This window comes from Vanessa atalanta, chromosome 1 (genome assembly GCF_905147765.1).
Source record: "Vanessa atalanta chromosome 1, ilVanAtal1.2, whole genome shotgun sequence".
NCBI lineage: Eukaryota > Metazoa > Arthropoda > Insecta > Lepidoptera > Nymphalidae > Vanessa > Vanessa atalanta.
In genome coordinates, this window is record NC_061871.1 from 6,910,498 (window position 1) to 6,934,452 (window position 23,955).

The 23,955-nt window shown below is 31.8% G+C and overlaps 1 protein-coding gene across 2 annotated transcripts in view; it reads left to right on the top strand.

Moving 5' to 3' along the window:
- The window catches only part of LOC125077088 (C-Maf-inducing protein-like), a 29,286-nt gene that overhangs the window by 3,034 nt on the left and 2,297 nt on the right, over positions 1-23,955 (top strand). The window contains exons 2-13 of one of the 2 annotated variants that reach the window (XM_047688890.1): positions 13,087-13,320; positions 16,861-16,989; positions 17,237-17,287; positions 17,363-17,434; positions 18,141-18,230; positions 19,699-19,937; positions 20,607-20,825; positions 20,966-21,236; positions 21,934-22,032; positions 22,114-22,269; positions 23,261-23,416; positions 23,731-23,875. In XM_047688890.1, coding sequence (XP_047544846.1) covers positions 13,087-13,320; positions 16,861-16,989; positions 17,237-17,287; positions 17,363-17,434; positions 18,141-18,230; positions 19,699-19,937; positions 20,607-20,825; positions 20,966-21,236; positions 21,934-22,032; positions 22,114-22,269; positions 23,261-23,416; positions 23,731-23,875 — 1,861 coding nt within the window. The remainder of the gene's footprint in view (positions 1-13,086; positions 13,321-16,860; positions 16,990-17,236; positions 17,288-17,362; positions 17,435-18,140; positions 18,231-19,698; positions 19,938-20,606; positions 20,826-20,965; positions 21,237-21,933; positions 22,033-22,113; positions 22,270-23,260; positions 23,417-23,730; positions 23,876-23,955) is intronic. The other variant, XM_047688898.1, reaches the window with a different exon arrangement.

Below are 23,955 nucleotides of genomic sequence, written 5' to 3' on the forward strand. Positions count from 1 at the left end.
AAATTTTTTGCATTACTCCAAAGATATACTATATAATATAAATAAAATGCAAGCAGATAACAAAGTTGCCCGTAGTTTAGTTTCATTAAAACAACACGCGTTCACTTCGTGGGGACCACGTACGAAGTCATGTTCATTGATTCGTTCCATTGGATTCACGATAAACTTTTTCTTCGTTCATACATTATAGTCCACGTGCATGGTTATACTAATAATTGTAATTAAGTTGTAATTGGTTCTATTTTAGTATAGCCGTTCTTGAGGTATCAGTTTTTTTTACGCATTTTTATTTTTACTAATGATATTACTATAGCTTAGTTACTTACCTATACTTAATACTATATATACTATATATATATGACAGTAATTCTGTCTGTTTGTTGCTCTTTCACGGCCAATTCACCGAACGAAATTTGATGAAATTTTTATATGAGGCCAGCTTGAACTCGATAAAGGACATAGGCTAAAACGCCGAAGACGAGCGAAGCCGCAGTTGATAACCAGTTTTTATTATAATAGCTAAAATTTATCAAATTAATACCTCAGATTTCATTTGATTTGAATAATAAAATAAAAATAATATTGTGAGGTTTTCCCTGGTCCGAATCCCAGATGCGCCATAAAGACTTATTGGGTTTTTCTGTCGAGAATATCTCGGTCGCAACACGAAATTGGGATGTTGGTAATTCCGTGCCTCGGAAACTTGGTCCTGCGCCGGATCTCGTATCAGATATTTCATCCTATTCGACCGATTTTGAGAGTAAAGAGAGACTCTAATTTAAGTGTCTACTTGTGCATAATATCTCCCACATTTTATTTTATTAGGCACAGTAACAGAGAACATAATGAAACAATTTTAATCCGCATTATAGCATAATACCCTAGTCTTGTGACTAGCATTCGTGACCGAAATTCCGTTAGGACAACATTATTATTAATATTACTAACTAATTATATATGGTTAAGTCCACCTCGTTAAACTGTTTCTATTTTTTTCGTTATGACACATAGGTCAGTGAGTCATCAGTCGGTATTTTACGACAGCCAAGTGACACAGAGTAAGTAGACAGACCGAGTCATCTAATAATACTTACTTATTCAGATGTAGAAAGTTTGACATACTTAATGTAGCACAAAAAGATAAGCTAAAAGAAACATGCAATGTACAGACAGTGACAACATTGTATTCGAAAAAGGAAAAGGAAAGGAAAACTTGGTGGTAGGGCTTGTGCAAGCCCGTCTGGGTAGGTACCCACCACTCATCAGATATTCTACCGACAAACAACAATACTCAGTATTGTTGTGTTCCGGTTTGAAGGGTAACTACAGGGACAAGGGACATATCATCTTAGCGGTTGGTGGTGCATTAGCGATCTAAGTAGTGGTTAATATTTCTTACAACGCCATTGACTATGGGCGGTGGTGACCACTTACCATCAGGTGACCCGTATGCTCGTCCGCTAAACTATGCCATAAAAAGGAAGAACATTATAATGTGTAATATAACCTCTAAAAACTCCCATGTTATATGACTTAAAATGCATTAATAAATAACTAACAAAATAAGACTTCATCTAAAAAATTCAATTAATGAAATATTTAAACATTTCTATTTAATTTAGAACTATCGAAATAGCAACAAAGTCAAGTAATCTATTATTATCATATTTAACAAAACGACAACAACGACCGCTCTTACACCGACTCGAGTTCGCCTAAAGTAATTGTATGTATAATGTAGCATGTAATTAATGTTAAAGTGCGAATGAGATGTCCGAGCGATATCTGGAAAGTATGAGCAGGCAGACACTATTGCGACATCTTGATGAAAATTTCAAGATGCAAAGTGAATTAAAAACTTTTTTTATAAAAGTTAAAACAATTAAGTGTGCCAATACGGACTGAGTCCAAACTTAGCTTTAGTTTGTACTATTATCATGCTGTATGAACCTACTTATTAAAAGTAAATGTTTTCGTAATAATTTATGTAAGATTTGTATCTGCAGTTTAACGTCAGCGAGTTTCTATTTTCTGAAAGAGGGCTCCGTTATGGTTCGATAAGCTATTCGGGTCGATTGAAGCGAGACTCGTACCTCACGCCCTCATGACCCAAATTTTAGGACTGACGTCATCAACAGGAAGACATTTGTGGGTCGTCAGTACAGCGACCCCTTCTGACCGCATCTCTGTACTACAAACGTTGAATCGGAAATGCAAATATTACGTAACATATCTTTGAATAGAAACTATTTTTATGCACACATTAGGCTCGTATACTTTTCATTTCCAATTATCGTGATTTATTTTTCATGAAACATAAGAATATTTTATAAATATACCTACTTCGAAAGTGACGTTAGCATTGTATCGTTCGGTTTTTCTTGAAACAAAGGCCGTTGTTTGAGAAAGCAATGATGAAGCTATAAAAAATACTTTAACTAAGTTATGAATTTGAAAACTTCAAGGTTTTTACGAGTTTATAGGTTTTTTATTTTTCGTTTCTTTCGTTATTTTTCGTTCTTTTTTTTTTAATTTTTTACATTTTACTTTTAATATTTAATATTTACATTAATTACATACATGTAATTTACAATTTTTGAATTTTTAATTATTTATTTTTAATGTTCTTTTCTAACGTTATGTTTAGAAGTAATTCAGGAGCTTAATTAAACGCTAGCCAAAAATCTAATTATGAGTAAAACTTGGGCTTAGTGAACGAACTATCATGAATTCTACAATGCGAGCAACATTTGACAATGTTCATCAGTCATTGAAATACCAATAGTACCTAAAACTTTTCACTTAAGATAAGTTATTGTTTTTTTATGCTGTGGCTTCATCCTTCAGTCATAATGTAACAAATTAATTTCATGCGTACCTTGAGCAACATCATCGAATTATAAATATGAAGTAATCCACGATTTATGGTTATTATATCCAAACTTCAGTTTGTTATTTGTAAATCGGATTTATAAGGACTTCAACAGTTTCATTGTTCGAGCTTTCTATTAACTATGTCGACTTGTTACTATGCGAAATTTATTCATCTTACAGAATATGTTTTGACAGACTAGAACAGAACTATCTTAATTGTTTTTATTATCTTTTTTTTAACATTAAATGACACAACGACTTTTAAAAATACATCTATAAAAATCTGGGCGCTCACCAAAAAAATATTCTTCGTTTAGAAAAAAATTATGTTCCACTTTTTATAATGCAAACTTTAAACCCTAACTACCTGAAGAATATATTCAACTGAGATATGTTTAAGTGCTTTTCCTCGCCCATAAATACATTATTTGTAATTGTGTTCGAAACTGAGAAAAAATAAAACGTCACTAACTCATCGACCCTTAACATTTATTGACCTGGCAATACTAAATAACTTTTTTTATTTTTATTACCACGTCTGTTGTTTTTATGGTTTATTGTAATAAAAATCAACACGCTACTTCATTGTGGGTGGGTAGATCAGATGAAGACCCAGATATGACAGAATTTTATCAAACACATGCAGGTTTTTCTCCGGATGTTTACTTCGTATCACATTCGGTTGCGTTTGCCTGGTTATAAACTTGCAATCTTCAATTACAGTGCTCTCTATCCACATAAATCTCTAACCACTAGGCCAATTTGTTGTTTTATTAGTATTAAACGATATATTTTTATGTATGTTTAAACTACGTTTGCATTAAGAATATATTTAAAATCAATTTTATATATCCTGTTAAAATTATTATTTTGACTTACCCACTTTTTTGACGTACTTATTGTAATGGCATGACTTTCTCAATAAATAAAGTTAACGTGACCAGAAAGTGAAGATACACAACGTCTGCTCTCGTCTCTATTACGTAAATCTCACTACATTCTTACGTCAACGATATTCAGCACCCCTGATTTTAATTTAAGTTTATTTTTCACTCGTTACGCAAGGACGAAGATCTTACGTCTTTCTGGTTGTATAAAACTAGGTAATATATTCTACGACAATTCAAAACTATTTTTGTTTTTATTGATCATTGAAATTATAATATGATAAAATAACATAATAGTATTTATATTAGTATTAAAACTAAAGTTTCTGATACCGCAAACATAAATAGGTACATATGTTATCCCTGGTTTCTGAACGTATGTTCAACTCTATACAACTCTATAAACAATATTGACATTTACTCATAGAAAAAATTAACATTAAAAACTGGCAGCGAACAAAACTAAAAACCAAATTTAAATTCTGGATTTAAAAGTGTTTGTAGTCTTAGGCATATTGTATATTTATTATAAGCTTTCACTTTCCGTGTACGTATTAATTCGTCCAGTTACCGCCATTAAGCCAATTTACATTACTACTACATTACATTACATACACTTTAAATAATAATAAATTAAATATTTAATGAGAAGTTTAATAAACAATCGCTATGCAATTTCGGTTAACACGATACTCTGATGGATTTCAGACTTTTAATTAACTAACGAGACATCGAATGTTAAAATCTATCGTGTAAATTACGAACAGACACACATACATAGAAACACCTTGTCGTATTTCTTCTCGTTTTTTCTATCAGATAAAACAGTAACTACTAAACTCTAGGTTTACTTCTACAAACCGACGGCAAGTGTCTACTTTGAAAATGTGCTACTAAACCGTATATAATAGCATAGCATCATTTAAATCATATAATTGAATACATTTTCAATATGTTTGATAACCTACGTTCATAATATTATAGAACAAACCATGACATATTTTTATATTGACAAATAAGTTGATTTATATCTCGTATTTATAATTGTATTAAACCACGATAAAATAATAAATTTTAACTTTATAGAAAACATTCTGGCGCAGCGGTCAACACACTTCACTTCAGTGTCAATGAACGTGTTCGACCCCGTCGGTTAAAGTAATTATTATGGTTACCCAAAAAACAGTAACAGTTTTCTTTTCAGCAATATCTGAAAGCGAGACTATAATTTATTAGCCTTTTTTATTGCGGTTTTATTGTATTATTTTGTTGTAAAGTGTTTACAATAAACCCTTCATAGGTGAATGACTCGTCTATGTATTCTGTTCGACCTATCAGATTTCTGAGTTAGATTTGGATGGCTTCCAATTAGGTTACGTCGTAATTTTACATATGTCATCACTCCTCCGCCTCAAATATCTATCTAAAAGAATATCTATCTTTGTAATAACCCTGATCTTCATCAACGGTGTCATTAGTAAGATTTAAGAAATCACTTCGTTCTTACCAGTGATTATGTTGAAAACCGACTTATGACTGTAATTTATTTTAATTTGTTATAAAGCATTTCTAATTTATTTTGATAGGTATGTCATTTGCTGATATTTACGATCGTGTTTCGATTTTCGTGTTTGTTTTAACTGGAATCGTATTTGTTTTAAATAAATCTTATAATTCATTAAAAGAGTACTTTTTAGAAAAAAACGCCTGGATTTCGGCTCGGGTTCCATCACAGGACACTAATTATTGTAAAAAACAGCATTGTAAATCTGTTTATTTGAAAAGAGCAACTATTCGAGTTTCTTGTCGTTTCTACTCGCTGGAAGCTGCTTTTCGAAACGGTGGTAGTATTTTCATATCGACGTTTCAAAAACGGTTCATTGTGAAGTTTACTTGAATAAAATTGATTTAATTTGATTTGATTTGGACCTCTGTTAAGTGATAGTCACCTCGAACTGTCACCATAAAATTCTCCTTTAGTGTAAAATAAGTAAAACTGTTCCTGCCTCCCTGACGTAATTCGTTTCGTCGTACGTACAAATTCTGTTTATATTTAATTTTGATACAATTATTACTCATCGTTTATTTAACTTTAAGCTTTGTTTATCCATGATTATTCGAATATGATTGTCTATACTTTATTACAGTATAATAATTGTATCGTATGTACATACATGTATTTTTGTTATTCACGCTTCTGCTCACTAGTGTCATTCAATCCTCTTTACAAAAAACTGAAAGGTTGAAACCGCTATAAGCTAACCGCTTAAAGCAAATAATGATTTATATACAATAAATCAATGCATGGCAAGTTACAAAAATGTAAAGGATAATAGTAAAGTTGTATTTAAATAAAAGGTAATTAAATAGTGAGCAATAGTGGACACCCTATAAAATTTCAAAGAACTGTTGCTTACATACATATACAAATAAAGAAAGATACACGGACAGTACTTCTAAATTTGATAACCTACTTTAGTATATTAAATAACTAGCATATACCTACAGCTCTACCACAGCAACACTAAACTATACTTTAGTTTATTACGGAATCCTCATTTCGTGTCTATTAGTGTACACGTTATTTACGAGTTGATTGTTATCTCAGTACTACATGGCGTTATGTCAAATCTTTGTAATATTTCTAAATCGCAATGGCAAGTTTCGCTATATATAGTAGATACAATATTATATCAAAATAAAAAAAAAAATACTTTTCAAAATTATCTAGGCAAAAGTTCTACTACTTACAGGTAGTCTCACCATGCACTATCATATTGTACAATATGTATTAAATATATAAAATAAATATAAGCAATAATTAGAGGTAAGAAATTATAATACATTTTTTAACTACCGTAAAGACTATTAATGAAGAGATTTAAGTTGTGAGGTGTTTGAACTATGTAAACCAGGTAAGGATAGGTAAGAGACCTCGAACTTTATTTCTAATACTACAGAGTTCATTTTTACTTTAAATAGAAATATGGATCATGCCATATCTTCTTAATAATTAAAAATTATAATAAAACAAAATTATAATAACAAAAAAATTATACAAAGATATACATTACTTTATACAAAAAAATATAACCTCCCATAAATCGCTAGGGATTGGTTGTTAATATACCAAGAATTAAGTCCTAATAGTTGAAAGTCTGTTCAAAATCGAAGTTTATTTAAAAATATTACAATGAGATGATTGAAATGTTGACTGGTGATGATTTAGAAAAAAATATCCCCAAACTAAAGATCATCAAAATCTGAATCCATTCAGTAGCTGACGCGCGAAAGCAATACAAACAGCTGACAGACTTTCGTTCATTCGTTTATAATATGTATCGATAATACATCGATTATCAACGCAAAAAATCACCAAGCCCTTCCCATAAACGATGTCGAGAGAGACAAAGAAAAAATTATAGCTAAATATATAATAATTTAATTACTTAATTTTCTATTTAATAATATCTTCCTGTAAGTTTGAATCACAAGGTCGCTACTGACGTCAACACAGACGTTTTGTTTGCGTGTGGTAGTGTGTAGCATTTATGTCAATTTCATTTTGGATAAACATGGCCACACCTTCACGAGTACATTAACTAATTGCACGACTATTATATTTAACAAATGTTCACTTTATCTATCACTCAAAAAGTAACATCTTGTTATATTTCCTTTATTTATTGTCTTTACTTTTTAAGATTATATAAAAAATCAAATGTGATCGAACCACTCGGACCGACTGAGCATGCTATAAGTAGGTAGTATAAAACGATTCTTTTGTTGCGCATTTGAATTTAATGTACCTTACCGCGGATAACGTGTGACAAAATTCATTATACGTACACAGTAAGTAACACATTCCATTTTAATGGTTGATCAACATGAGAATTTTAAGTACGTTAATACAACGTCATACGAAATTCTTTTGGTATACGGTAAATCCCATAATACGCAGGGAAAGACCTTTAAAAAAATTTTAAGAGGTTAAGGTCACAAATTGTTTTTTAATAGCTGTATAATGTGCGACTACGTCGTCTTCATTCTTGTAGAGATTGAATTTTTTTTTTTTTGTATACAACCCTAATCACTAATACATAATTTATTAAAAGTGATCCAGTGTTTTGTGTATGATGCGTGTCAGACAGATATTTACTCCGTTAGCATCTAACAATAATAAACATTTTATAAACAGACATTACACATTGAATGTTTTGTTAAATTGTAACGAAAGATCAGTACAACAATGCATTAGTAAATGCATACATAGCAGTCAAATACGTAATCCTTCTTTTAGCCGTAGTCGGGTACGAAATGATACAAATTTATGCTTAGTAATATTTAAAAATAGAAATAGTCATTTGAAATAAAATTTTATTTACATAACATATATATAAATTATGTAAAATATTAATAAAAAATAAATTCATACTGCGTATATAAGATAAAACTTTATCATAAAAATTATGTTTTATTACTAAATACAAGTGAATGGCTATTATATTTTCAGTTCTCAGTAGCAACTACTAACGTCATTGGAAGATCCAGTTTTGCTTTTATACATTACAATCCATACGTGATCATGTGTTCTGGATTTAGACTGACATTTCATAAGTTGCGAATTATAAATAGAAAATAATGCAATATTATAAATTATAAGTATAATTGATGGGTCGAATTTGGGAATACGTGTGTTCGTTAAGATTTCTTTTAAACGCTTTATCTTGACTTGAGTAAATATTTATAAAGTAATGTAAAGTACCATAACTGTCTGTAAATGTCCCACCGCTGGGCAAAGGCTTGTTAATTGTTAATATACTTGATGGTGTACAATCAAGAACACAAAATAAAGAAATTTTAGGAAAAACCACAAAAAAACATATAAATAATTCTAAAAATATACAAATATTTGATGTGTTGTACAACGGGTGAATTTATGGATAATTAACCATCTCTTCCAGACAACCCATGGCTTCCTTTTTTTGATGTGGGAATATTACTGTTATTAAAACTCGGTACCAATGTATGATTAAAACAATAAATAAAGATTAATTATTTATCATGACTTTACCGAGATTGTTTCCGTCTACGATTAGACAGCGAAAATAAACAAATCAAGAAGCTCATTTTTCACTCACTGCTCGCTCACCTTATTTTTTATGGCATCTGTTATCAAAGTAATTGCCACCAACGCCCATAAATGTAATGTATGGGAACTAAAATGTTACGACCCTTCTGCCTTTAGTAACACTGGTTCACTGACCCTTCGAACTGGATTACAACAATGCAAATACTTGCTGCTTGGTGGTAGATTATATGATGACTTGGCCTAGGTACCTACCTTAATATATAATAAGTAGATCTTTACATATTTTTCCATTATAAATAAAACTAAATATATCATTTCGTGGGGCATATGCCGGTAAGTTTCTTTAAGCAACTACTAGTAATAATAATAACTGGCAATTTTATTATTACTAACTACCTGAATATGCTTCCATCAAAAGTCAATACAATTAGACTATTATAAAACTCCAGTGTTGAAGTATATTTAATGGAAATAATTGGACAACACATTCCTTTTTTTAGCCGGATATTCTATAACATACAGAATACGTCGTACGCCAATTATAAACCGAGCTTTCGGCACAAGTATTGTATAAAAATTAAAAAGCCTTTAAGATTCAATATTTATAGAAATTCACAAAACAAGAAAACTGTTATGAAAAGTGAATTTCATGAAAACCTAAACAGGTTTAGTACATAATTACGGGTCAGATGAAATTAGTTAGCTGGCGAGACCGAGGAACAAACGTAAACACATTAACACGCGCTCGAGAAAACAAACATTATTTAAAAAACAAACTGTGCTATAAGCTCATCGAGATAAGTTTTACTTGTATAAAATATAAGTATTATTTTAGCCTTACTAAAAACGTCGTATAACACATTTCTTTTTCCGAATGATAAATCTAATGACAGAGAGTCTCTATACTCTATCACTCTATTCGAACCATAAGAGGAAAAAAGTATTATAAACATTTGACAGCAAATTGACGCGATATCATTGGTCGAGAGCTTGATTAATCTATAGTATTCATTATGGATTTGCGAAAATATGACGTTTCGAACGTCCACGAAGAGGATATCATATAATACAACACTATTACTTAAGTGTAATAGTGTTGTATTATAAATAAAGATATATTAATCATAAACTCTTAATAGTGCAAAATATAGCTGAGTTATTAGCAAGTCGCATAGAATACGTAAGTCTAAGGTTTATTTATATTTATTCCTTATTCGATTGGAATATTCTATAATTTAGTATACATCGTACATAATAAAGACCGCATATGAGTATAATGAGAAAAAAATTATAATATCTTAACTACTAATTCACATGATATGAAGCTTTTGTATTGTGATGACCATAATATATAGTTCCTTTACTATAATATACTAATCGAAATGAAAATTTTCTAGCCAGATACATCTAGCCTACGTACATCTTAGAATGATTAGAATAAAACCTTAATCGTTACTTACTACTATGGATTAGTTATCAAAATACCTATTTTTTTTAGGAGTAAGCGTTCTGTTTTCAAATTTTGGGAACTAAAAATAACAATTTCGTTTAATAATACTGGCAATATTATTATTTAGTCTGAACCGATAGGAGGCCAACTGTTTGGCGTGATTCTATTTATAGATTTTCAATGTTATTAGGTATTATTCTGTAGAATATTTCTTAACTTTACTCAAGGTCAACCGAACCACAAAGAGGGCTATACTTGGAGTATCCCTACAAGATCTAATCATATATGATGAATCCGTAGACGAACGATCCTATATAAGTATATAGCCTGAACGATCACCGAACTGAAATAACAGTGGGCGGGGCACTTCCCGTGGATCCCGTGCTGGTAATGGCAAGAATTGGCTTATATTGAGTGCCAGTATATTTGGACAATCAAAAAAAATACTTTTTAATATTTAACAGGCAACATTTTTTAAAATTGACAAATTACTAATGATTGGAATAAATGAATCTGGAAGCCGCTCTTTACTAGTATAGAATGTTTATAATGATTTAAGATCGTATATATATGTAGTTATACAAATGACATTCCTTTGATATCGTATGGTTAAAAATATTAATTAAAATAAAATGTAACGGCTTATCAATATCCCACTGTTGAACCTGGGCTTGGATCTTATTCAGACTGCTCCAATACGGATTGGTTACACGTGTGGCAGAATCTTAATGAGGAAGTGAGAAATAAAAATCACGTTTAAAATCATAAAAAAAAAACATATATTAATAATCAACGTCCGCCTGTTCTAAAAACGTATTATAATAAACTGTTCATAGATAAAAAAGTGTATTAATTGATTAATTTTTAATTACATTTTGATTTCTGCCATGCCTTTAAAATATTAGTTAAAAGTTTATTGAATACGTGATGACAATAATAATTAGGTTTATATACCTTGTTATATTTAGAACATTTATCTTATGTCGTTAAATGAAATTCTTTAATTATTAAATTTTATTATAAAATAATTTATTTATCTTTATTTATTGAATTATTGAGGAATCTAATTTAATCTTTTCTAAATAAAAAAAAAACATGTGCTTCACATGTTTATGTAGCACTATAAAATTAATTACCTACTAGACTTGACAAGTCTACAATCTCCCAAAGGAATAAATGGTAAATAGTAAACTTGCCAAGAGTGTGAAGAGCCGGTACGTGGCGCTAGTAGGTATTTTCAAAAATGCTATCTGTTTCATGCCGCTTGCTCGACCCATATCGTGGGATAGAGAGCTACAAGTACGTGGGATAGATATATTGAAAACTTACGGTATGTCCGTAAGTTTTTAATATATCTACAACATTTTCATAAATTATGAAATTTAGACTATGTTTAGGTACAGGGAAAAATATTATTTCGCTTAAAAATGAAAATTTACAACATCACAATTTAGATAATGTTGATTTTATTGTATTCAAGAACGATTTGCTTAACAGTACATTTATATATACATAGTAAGTATATATATATTTCTATATTAAGCAACGTTTGAGATTGCTTTCTTAATATTTCATTGTCATTATTAAACTTACGCAAACAACCGAGTCATCTTCATCACGTTTAGATATATACATTTTTCACTTTATTTTGAAACACTACATTGTTCATAAAAAGTAGATCATTTATCTCATATTTTCTTTTACAGTGCGACCTACAAACCGATATAGAAAGTATGTTTACAATTTACATCAAGTTTTTATCGTTCATATCTTTAATATTATCAACATTAACAATAAAGAAAAAAAAAATGTTTATTCGAATTAAAACGTCGACTTTAGTTTACTGCACTGTATATTCAGTTTTGAATGTCTTTAATGTTCTTTCAGCACGTGTTGTTTTTCCTCAAGGAACCTTTAACGTAAATACACTACAATTTAGGATATTTTAAAGGTATTGTTACGTTAGCGACCCTAGGCAAGGTTGGATGCGACCACGGCTACACTCTGGATATTGCTATGTCTGTGTATTAATATGAATGAATGCTTACCTATATTAGTATAGAAGATTATTAAGTAGTTAGGTAATTATTTTTTTTCGTACTTTTCAGTACTCGATTGTCACAGTAATAGGGTTTTATGTTTTAAGAAAGATTATATGAAATCTTTATTTTCAAAAATCAATGCCTTAGCTAGGAAAGTATGTCTTGTCCTAAGCAGTGTTTAATTATATTGACACTATACGAGGGAACTTATTTTTACATGATTTTTGCGTACGTGCGTTCGTGCGTGCGCGCACATTCAAATGTTGTTGTCAGTTAGGTATGTGTTAATGATTTCTGCATAATTTTATTCCATGTCTGTTTATATTAGTATTTTTGACTATTTTATAAATCTACACAACAAATAGATCTTACATAGAGTCTATATAAGAGGGGCTTAAGTAATAAAATTTTCAACAATAGATTAAACTTATTTTTTTACATTAATGTCATAATCGTTAATTATATTTAATCAATCATGTTACACTTTAAAGAATTGACACTTAATTAGTAAACTAAGCTAAAATAGTCTGGTCTATACCTTGTTATAGTTGCCTACTTAACTACTAAAACTATATGATTTTAAATTTGTGAATATATATATTTTTTGACAGCTATAGAATATTTTTTACATTGAGTAATGCAATATACTGACAAAATGTAACTATTATTCAATATCAAATGTAGCAACGACGAATATATTTACCTGTTACATGTATTGAAATAATTATTTTTCGCAAACAGGGATCCAGTCCAGAATGTTGCGCTGACAGCAGCGGCTTGAAAAGTAACAATACAGCAGGAGTCCCGTTACCGCCGCCCGGACCACGATATAAGCTGGCGACGGAAGGAGCCCTCAGAGTCTGCTGCTTCCAGCACACTAGAACTGTTGTAGACAAGATACTGGGTGCTAAATTTTTCAGAAGATGGGAAACTCATATTCTCTCGCTCCTCGAAGATCACGTTGTGTCGAAAACTGTAAGTAAATCAAGAAATTATTCGTTTAGCTTTTCTGAATGAACCAAACAATATCTTCACGTGTTTCTAATTTTAGCACCATTCGCATATTTCGTCCGTCAAAAACAGCAGTCCGTTTTTTTTTATTATGAAGAATGAAATGAGACGTTCGTCGAATAAATAACTTATCACCTGGAATTTGATATTTAAATAACTTCTGATATGTATGTATGCATATGTCCCAGCTGTATCAATTTAAACAAACGTCAATCTAGTACATTATTCATCGTTGCGTGTGTTTTTATACGAGTTAAATACATTTAATTTAGATGTTTCGGTTCATAGTAACGAAACACAAATTATATGTGTAACTTTGAATGTTATGTTAAATTCTCAAGGAATTTATTCGTATATAACCTTGAATAAATCTCGTCAATTACTAGAAGCACTTTATTAACTCTTATCTCCAAGTAGAGCTGTGTGAGTACCTACGCTCAGCTCAATTGCAGTTACGGCACTTAGTTAGTTAGGCGCATTTGTTTTCATTGTAACATTTTTACGTTATTGCCGTGAAAATCTAAATTTATGTTAAAATTATTATTATGTACATGTATGTTGTGAATGACGTTTGATATTTAAATTAAACAATTGTTTTTTTATCGTGAATTCAATGAGGTCAACGAGCAGATAACGAAACGCTCGTGCGTCGTCATGTCCTATGGGCAATGTCTAGTTTAAATACAAATTGCTTGATCGTATGCGATATTATATACAGTTGTGTACAGTTCTATTGATTATATTATGTACAACCTATCAATCACTGCCCAATGAGATAATACTTGCATACATAAACAGAAATGAAATAAATATTTATTTATTTATATATTTCTAAGCCTGTTGATATGTTTTTACCAGTCGAACCTGCTTTTAATTTCCCAGGTACTGTTAAAGCTGTAAAATTTCCATAGAAAATCATAAGATTTTTTTAAATAAAGCTATATATATAAAATATAGATATAGCTTAGTATCAGGTTTCCCATTTGCTCGTACACCTATATTCATCATTACAAAAATATATTTGATGGCATTTTTCCTATGATATTGTCTGTGTGTTTTATTAATTCTTCCCAAATTCACATTGTATATCAGATCCTTATAGATTGATGATTTTTTAAATGCTTATTAATAAGAAATTATATTATTTTAATATTTTAGATAATATAGTCGAATAAATTATCACAAAAGTCATGGTTCGGTAGAAATAATCAGTTGAAGGTGAACTACGTAGACGGGCATTAAAGGCCAACCGCGCTGATCAGAATGCCGGCCAACGAAAGTCCACCGAATATGATGAGCATGATTCTGACGTCATGGACAACCTCGTGTCTTGGGCCCGCGCCCTGTCGGCCGTTGCTCTGCAACGTCAGACAAATAACGTACCCGCGACCTCGGCTGCCCCAATACTTATTATTGAGGCGCCCTATTTCACGACTCACATTCAAAATCTTTGCATACATATAAATGACGTAATTATTATTATTATAGTAACTAATTCCGACGTGTGAACATATCATTGTATTGGATTTATAAATCGATTACTCATTCGCCATCATCTTTTTGTTAATCTTCATTCGTACAATAATGAATGGGCAACGATCGTTTAAATAGGTTGACTGATGGCCTCAATGATTATAGACGGACAGTTTAGCTGTATTACTTTTTTGATATAGACGGATAAATATAAACATGATGTTTCGATGATTCGCACTGGAGTTGCAAATTCAATTTAAATCAAATTTATCTGGTGGCTGGGTACATAAAGGCTTGAATAATAATCAAAATATAAGGAAGTCGAGTCCAATTTTAATTATAGTTATCAAATAATGGAATTTTCTTTTTCTTCATACAAATCCAAGAATTTATTTCTATTTTCCGATTTCATCTTAAACTAGTTTGATTACTTTGCCGTTTGGACTTTGCAGAGGTTATTAGATAAAAACAAATATTATGCAATCCGTATCTAGCCTAATGATTATCCCGTTCGTTCCCTGTCACGCGCATTTTTATTATTTCCGAAACTTCCTAACTTTGACGGTAATACTGTTGTAATTATTTTAATAAAATGAAAAAGTGAAAAATAAGTAGAAATCACGTACCTAATTTTTTCTCCGTTTTATAAATGTCGTTACTGTTATCACTACTTGGTATAAAACAAAGTCGCTCCCTGCTGTCTGTCTGTCCCTGTGTTTGCTTAGATCTTTAAAACTACGCAACGGATTTTGATGCAATATTTTTTTAAAGAGATTGTATTGTATATGTATATATATTGTAGAACGTTTCTAAATAAGCACATTTGTTTGCGCTTACATTGCAAATGCTGGCTGAACCCTACGAGATAAATCAAAATAATGTACTACAGTATTGTACACCTTAAACAAGCCTACAAAAAAGTCCGCGAAAATATATGCCTATCTCTTAAGGAAAGCCCACAATAACCATTTTTTATCCTATACTTGGCTAATTTAAATATGAATTAATAATGGCAATTTTCGAAGCGATTTTAAGCATTAATCCTCATCTAATTAAGTACCACAAATACACTGTGCATTTAATATAGATCAATACGACCCTCTACAGCATGGATATTTTCGAAGATATTACAGATTTAAAATGCAGAGACATAGCGGTTTGCATTGCCTAATGACAAAAATGCTGTGAACATTGTATAATATAATATTCTTTAGTATATTTAGTATCAGAAGTGTACACGTGCGAAGCCCGGCCTCCAGACTGATTTCGGCCAAGTGAATTCGACGATATGTAACAGCTTAGGATATATTATAAGCGTAAGACTATTCCTTCACTTTCATGATCCAATGGGGCGGCAAATCGTACACGTGCTACAAGAATTCGGACCAACGGGATTGTACTGCCAGTTTTCAAACGTGCTACTACTGAGAATTTCTTGAGAAAAATTTTGTAACATCCAACTGAAAAAACTACCAATGCAATATACGTAAAACTTATATCAGAATATGCCGTGCGTCTCGGAAAGTTTGATGTATATAATATTTGTTGAAAGTTGATGTTTGAAGCTTGAATTTCATTTGTAATATCTACATAACAATCACCTTATTAAAATTTAAAAATTACTATGTGACACCACACTTTCTGAACCGGTCCAAAAGGATAAAATTTTCACGGGAATTCCTAATGGAATGTAAGTGAGCACTGAGAGACCATTTTACAAAATTAATCTTATCATCAAGGAGGAGGACGAATAGCATTTAGGGGGATGCTATTCGTCCTTTTTTATAAGTTAAAAACATATAAATCAGTGGTTTGCTTATAATTTTAAAGAAAAATACCAATGTTGCAGTCTCTTCTGATGGGTAATTCCTAGACTAGAGAATTTGACTACTAGGTAGTAGATAAAGAGATCAATAATATTTTATTTGAAAAAAAGAACAAAAATGACCTCTTCAATATTAATATGACTTAAGCATGTTTTTGTCTCATAAACTTTTATTTAAATTGATCTGTGTTATAATTCTCTTTTAGCCTTCGGGTTTACTAGAACGTCCGATATCTTATAGCTGCATGCAAGAGGTCTACTGTATTTCCCGCTGGGATCCAGCAAGGAAATACTGCTTACGAATCGTTATGCCTCATGGTTCACTTCTATTACAGGCAAGTAAAATTTCTTATAAAAAATAAAATCTATATGTAAATATGCTAAGAGTCAATATATTTTTTTGGTTTATTGATAATACTTTTGTGTTAAAAATATAAAAGTACGTGTAGAAAAAATATCCGCATATGTTTTACTTATAGTTTTTAATCGTGATTTTGGTCGAATGAACGAACACCATATTGATGTATATAAGTAAGTTTATTTATTTTTCTATCCAATAAACAATAATAATATATTTTTTAGGCAAATGACGCTTACACACGGGACCAATGGTACTACTCAATTGTATGGAGAGTAAGTAAAAAATATTTGAAATGTCTTATTCATTTAATGTGCATATATTTCTTATTTAAATATTTTTATTTGCAGAGAAACATGATAAGATATCGCAATTTCTTAACAAAATCTGTCAGGAAAGAAGTAGTGTTGAAAGAGCTTAAGGTTAGTGTTAGCAATTAAAGCCTATTCAAACATTACTGTCTGCGTTCAAGGTTACTTTATTATTTTAATTGCATTCACTCATTTATTAATATATTTTTATAAAACCAAATTATAAATTCGAAAGTGGGGCTAAAATAGTCGATATTAAATAAAGATAGTTACAGACAAAATGAATTCATTTTTAATATAGTTTCACATTCATAGTTAATATAGAAGTGACACTTATTGGTTGTCAAATCAAACACTACCCCATTTTTGGAAAAGAAAATGACCTAAGATAAGTAAAAGGAACAGAAAAGTATATTTGTAAAGATAAATATTATTAAAATGTAATGACTTAATCGTTAATATAACATACGAACTGTATAGTAAATATGTTGTATGCTAGCATTTGAATATGTACGCCAACAAATTAATTTATAAAATTTTCTTAACAAAATTAACATTCAGACATCATATATAATTTCCTCGAACTATTGAGATTGTGAAGCGGGAAAGTCCAGTTCGAGAACATTTGACCTTCCTAACTTATTCTTATTAGTTGATAATAGATAAGTTCGTAATAGACTTTATACTTATGCAAAGCATAGGAAATCTCCATTTGCGCATGAGTTCGTAATTATACAAAAACATACAAATAAAGCATTCAACTATAAGTAATATAATTATAACAAATGAATGAATATTTAATAATTAAAATTTTTAGAACATGGTGGATTTTGCGATGACAACTCCTCTGCAAGACGAGAGCGTAACACGTGCACCTCTACAAATTCTTACTGACTTGCTGTCAGAGGTGAGTTTAATAATATCAACATAATATGTTGATCTCTTTTCGACATTCTGTAATATAATCTTATTAATAATGCTTACATTCTTCTGATAGTGGCATATACATGTTTGGTTGTAAATAATTATATAAACATTAATTATTATCTCAGATAGCAGACTAGTGATGCACATTATGGCTTGAATCGATTTTGTCAATCGTCGATATGTTTTTGATTCGATCCACGGATCAAATCGTATGCTCATGAACGATCTCCTAAAAATAGATTCAAAATTAGCATTTTGTAGTATTTTTATAATATTACCGTTTATTAAATTTAGACAATTAGGGTCACTAAGGTTAAAACATGCAAATCTAAAACACAATATCATACCGAGGAAGATAAATAAAATACAGCAATGATTAATAGCATTGGGGACTTATTAAACTACCCGCATTATAATCTCTTTTTTGCTTAGTTACATAAACAAAGTTAAATTGTGTGGGTCGGCATTTGCCTGTATCTAACCTTGCTTCATCGTCATAAACAACTATCAAATATGTTTATTGACTTTAAAAAAATTATAGTACGAGCTTTTTTACATTATGAATGTATCTGGATGATTCGATCCCTCATACTTTTGAATCGATTCACTTAGGTTGAATCGGGTCCAAAAAATCTCTAGATTGTATACACTGGAATATACCTTCATAAAAATCGTAATATTATGCATCCCTACAGCAGACTCTTATCCAAACCACTATCATATATATTATCTATCTCACAATTGTAAATATTTAATATTGGATCATAAACATTTGCACTCCGGTGCTAACTATTCCAAGCTTGTGCCACGTTTAGAAAGAACTATGAAATTGAAATAGATCGTAAAAAATATTTAAATCGACAATAAGAATGAGATTGAGATGAAAAATATACCCTTGGCCTTTGTTAAAATCTATAATTAATTTACGTCAATGTATTCTTAATCTGAGTTTTTTTTCTAAGTATTTACGAGAAGTAAGGACAAATACGAGACATCCTCGTATTTGTCCTTATAAAACTGTTTCCTACTTTTCTCTCTTGAAACATTTCTCATCCATTACTTCTGTTGTAAACCGGCAGTCATTGGAGGGGCATTGACGTAGTTAACATATTTATCTACAGGCATCATTATCAACTCGTTAACAAATACGACTTTAATTAGTATAAGCGTTAACTACTGCAGTAATTGAGGAACAAATATACAAAATAATGTATGTCGTGACGTCAAACTTCGCGATAAAATAATCATAAGCAAGGTTATGATAAAATTGTGTAAAATAAATATATGCCCGGCCTAAGATATAAATTATAGAATAAACAAAAACCATAACACATATTCGTTATATATAATATGTTTCAGAAATAAGTATAATCGCGGCTGAGATAAAACCTCCATTAAATGATTTTATTATTTGTGGAACCTAAAGAATATTTCTAATTTAATTTTAGAATAAGGATGGTCAAGATTGGGAAGAATGGGCGGAAAATGTAACCAGCGTAGCTGCGCCGTTGCTGGCGGAGCGCTGTGTGAACGGCGAGCTTTGCGCACTGCTCGCACGGCTGTGTCAACGGAGGCCGCGTTCGGCGCCGCTGCCTGCGCTGGCACCGCCAGTCCGTCGCGTGTTAACTAGGAATGTAGACTTCGGTAAAGCACCTACTGCTCGCCAATTCGTCAGAGATTACATAAGGTAACCTTCAACATCAATCCATCTTATTTCAAAGATAATACTGAACAATAGAAGGCAAACAATGATTAGGGACAGTGTCAAGGCAAAGATCGTTAGCTAATTGCATTATTTATATTTTATAATGGTTGCGTCGCATTACTTACCTACGAACCTACTAATGATGTACCAAGTGTTAGTTATGTCGAGTAAAGTAAAACTCAAAGTCGTGCTCAAATATATCCCAAGATGAAGTTGAATGAGATTTGTACGTACATACCAATGATAAAAGTGCTGACGCTTTTGAGTTAAATTTAGTTATAATTATGTCACTGATTTATTTCTATTAAATTCAAATGTATATATTATTCAAAATATCATAACAAGAATGTTTATCAATAATTGCTTGAAGCATTCTTTTTTTTGATATTTTTGAAAATAGAATACATATTATAGATATTATTTATAAAAAATAAAACATATTAAAATTTATCTTAAACGATGCATTTATGCAAATTGTATCGGCCAGTTTTGTGTTCTAATTACTCAGAAATTAAAAAAAAGAAAGTATAATATAAGCTTAAAAAACCACGAACGGCCTATTAATAAAAAAATAAGCAAATAACAAATTATCATATGTTCATAAATCACATTTAATTAGACGTTCTTCCAATGGGTACCGATTTTTTACAGTGCTCTCAGCGCACACAACTCCGGTAAGAATCTCGTGCGCCGGTTCGTGCAAGTGACGCACGGAAGCGGCGCCGCGTGCCCACATCCGCGAGCGGCACCTAACCTCGCGTCCGTCGCACTCGCTGCGATTGACGACCGCTATCGCGAAGACTGTTCTCCTCATCGTTGCGACGACAGTGAGCTGGAAGTGCTCTGTTTTGCAGATATTCTAGAGCATATGTGAGTTCGCAAAAAATTATAGATTGAACCGACAAGGAGATTACTACCGTGTACGATGTACATTTGTTTCTTCGAACCTCATTAAATTCTATTCCCATTCTCTCCTCACGAAGAATATTTAGGAAAAAGAACATTTTCAGGTGTGAATACGATGACTGGCTAGTCGTAGTTGGTGGGGTACTCCAGCCGGTGCCTTTTAGCGCCGGCGCCATGAAATGTCCGCGAGTGGCAGCGCGCCTCGGGACCGTGCTGGAGCGGCTGGCGAGCGACCCGCGCTGCGCGGCGCACACGTGCGTGGCGCCCGCCCGCGCCGCGCGTCCCTCTCCGCCCTCGTGGCTACGGGTCACGGCACCTTCTGATCCTGCGCTGTCACTGCCACACAAACAACTGTGCCAACTTTGGGGAGATATGGTAAATTATACTTAAACGTTTATAGACACCATAACAACGTAATATTAGAAATAGTAGTTAATTATAAAAGACAATATAATTTAAAATAATTTTAGAATATTAACGCCTCTTTTTTTAATAAGAGATCTATCGAGTTTTATACTCTATAAAAATCTTGCAAAATGTATGGGAATTACAATATCGCTATAAAAACGACAGAAAGTTTGTAGCCATTTTACAAGCTAAGAGTTAATAATAAATTAGAATGTCGATCACGATAATTATATGCAAAATGTTAGGCAAGTAACACTTTTTCACAATTGCTGGCGCTCGTAGTCGAAGTTTATAAGCGACATCTAAGCGATCGCTGAGACCTTCGTGATAACGCTAACAAAAGAGCTAATTCAAGAGCTATGTTCAATTGTTTGAATAGATTAAAAAGTGTAGATTACAATAAAATCATTTAATTAGTTAGTTCGCTGTTTAAGATGTAAAATAAAATTAGGTATATCATGAGCTCTGATGGCCCAGTCGTTAGAAGACGTGAATCTTAGCGCGTTGATTCTGAGATCAAACCGGGGAAGCACCACTGAATTGTCGTGTGTATAATTCATCTTGTGCTCGGCGAAAAAAAAAATAGAATAAGGGATATAAAATAATGAATTATTGTTAATTTATCTAAAACACAATCAGAAACAGGGATATGTTTTGATTTCAGTTAAAAACTCTTCTCGCCTGTTGCTGTAAGCGAAAAAGTTTCCTTCAAAGCATGAGCAAGCATCTACCCGATTTCGTAATAGTGGCCCTCACTGAACACGTAAGTACAATACATTATGCAATACATATGATAGCTAAATATTTATTACAATAAATATTTACAGACATTTTGTAATTTTAGCCGGCAGCGCTAGAAGCATTATGTCTAATGCTAGAATGGGAAGTTGCTAGTGGCGAACAAACGCAGCTCGAAATTATAGCCGCATTGCAAGGAACTGAACTGGGCCAGCGGTATTACAAAGACCTGTGTGAACGTCAACAAACGCTACAAAGATTGGTAAGATTACATTATCTAGTTATATGCATATAATACAGTTAATTTCGAAATTGTTAAACTCGTATACCACATATTTAACAAATTTTTTTTATGTTTTATGATATGGGTATCATCACCTGGTGGTAAATGGTCACTACCGCCCATAGGTAATGGCACTGTAAGAAACAATAACCATTCCTTACATCGCCAATGCGCCACCAACCTTAAAAACTAAGACGTTATGTCCTTTACGCCTGTAGTTAAACTGGCTCACCAGAACACACCAATACTGAGTTCTGCTGTTGGTGGTAGAATATCTGATGACTGGTGGTACCTACCAAGACGGGTTTGCACAAAACCCTACCACCAACCACATATGTTTTGATTGAATTATGTAAAAATCTATTTGTGATATAAAAGTAAGATGTAATATACACTATAATATTTTAGTTTTATTGCTTTCAATGTCGGAGATAGCGAGTTCTTGTTATTAATAAACTACCATTGTGATAAATAGTACCTTGATTTCTAAATTAATCTTAAAGAAAACTCCATATAAGAATAAATCTTTAGCTTTTCCTGGAATTCATTTTATTAAATGATAATATATTTAAGACTTGTTTTATAGTTGCGACTACGCCCCGCGGAGCCTCTATATCCATCTGCTTATTTTCAGCTTCAAATTTGAAGAACTTGTATATTTGCAACTTGCAACTTTACTTACTTTTAAAAAAGTAGTCTATAACCTTTGTTGTGATTCAAGCTTGCTTTACACCAAAATGTATTAAAATCGGTTAAAGGTTTAGCCGTGAGCGCATAACGTACAGACATTATATATATTTACTTTCGAATTTATAGTATTAGTACAGAGTATGGATTTTCAATGGGTATTTCGTTGAAATACTCGTCGATTAGTTGCTTAAATAAAAGCTTTGCTCATAATAATCTAAGGTAACCCGTCACAGGCCCCAATTAGCTTTTATTTTGAAATGAATAATTACAACGTGAACAGCAGGCTCAGGGCGGGCCGCGTCGGCTGGCGCTGCCGGTGCGCGCGACGGACGCGGACGTGGCGGCGCTGCTGGACGCGGGCGCGCTCGGCAACCTCGAGTGTCTCAGCCTGGCCTTCACCAGCGTCACCAGCGCGTGTGCTCACCATTTGATAAAGGTAAAAAACTGTTTCTCTTTCTTCAACCTTCGTGTAAGGCAGTACCAACACTTTGTCTATAATTATAATTTTCAAGTGATTGAGTTTTAATACGAAGTTAGTTTTATTTATGGTAAAATTTTGCAAATTATTGAATCCAATATTAAAGCGCCTCAAAAGGTAATTATTATAATATGTATCTTACAAATCTCTCCATAAGTTACTAAAAACTTACTACTATTATACTTAAGTCTTCTGTATTTGTATTGAATTTATTATATTAAAATTGAACTAAATTTTTGTTAAATAAATTAAGTTTTTTTTATATATTTTAGTTACCATCACTGCGCTATTTAAATTTGTGGGCAACGAAGTTTGGCGATAGTGGCGTACAACTCATAGCTGAACATTTGCCACGTCTGCAAGTTCTTAATCTTTGTGAAACTCCTGTATCAGACAAAGGAATCGAAGCATTGTCAGGTAATTATTATAAATATTTGACATACTTTTTTGATTTCAAATGCTATTCAAATATCTAAGTATATTTAAACTGAATTAAT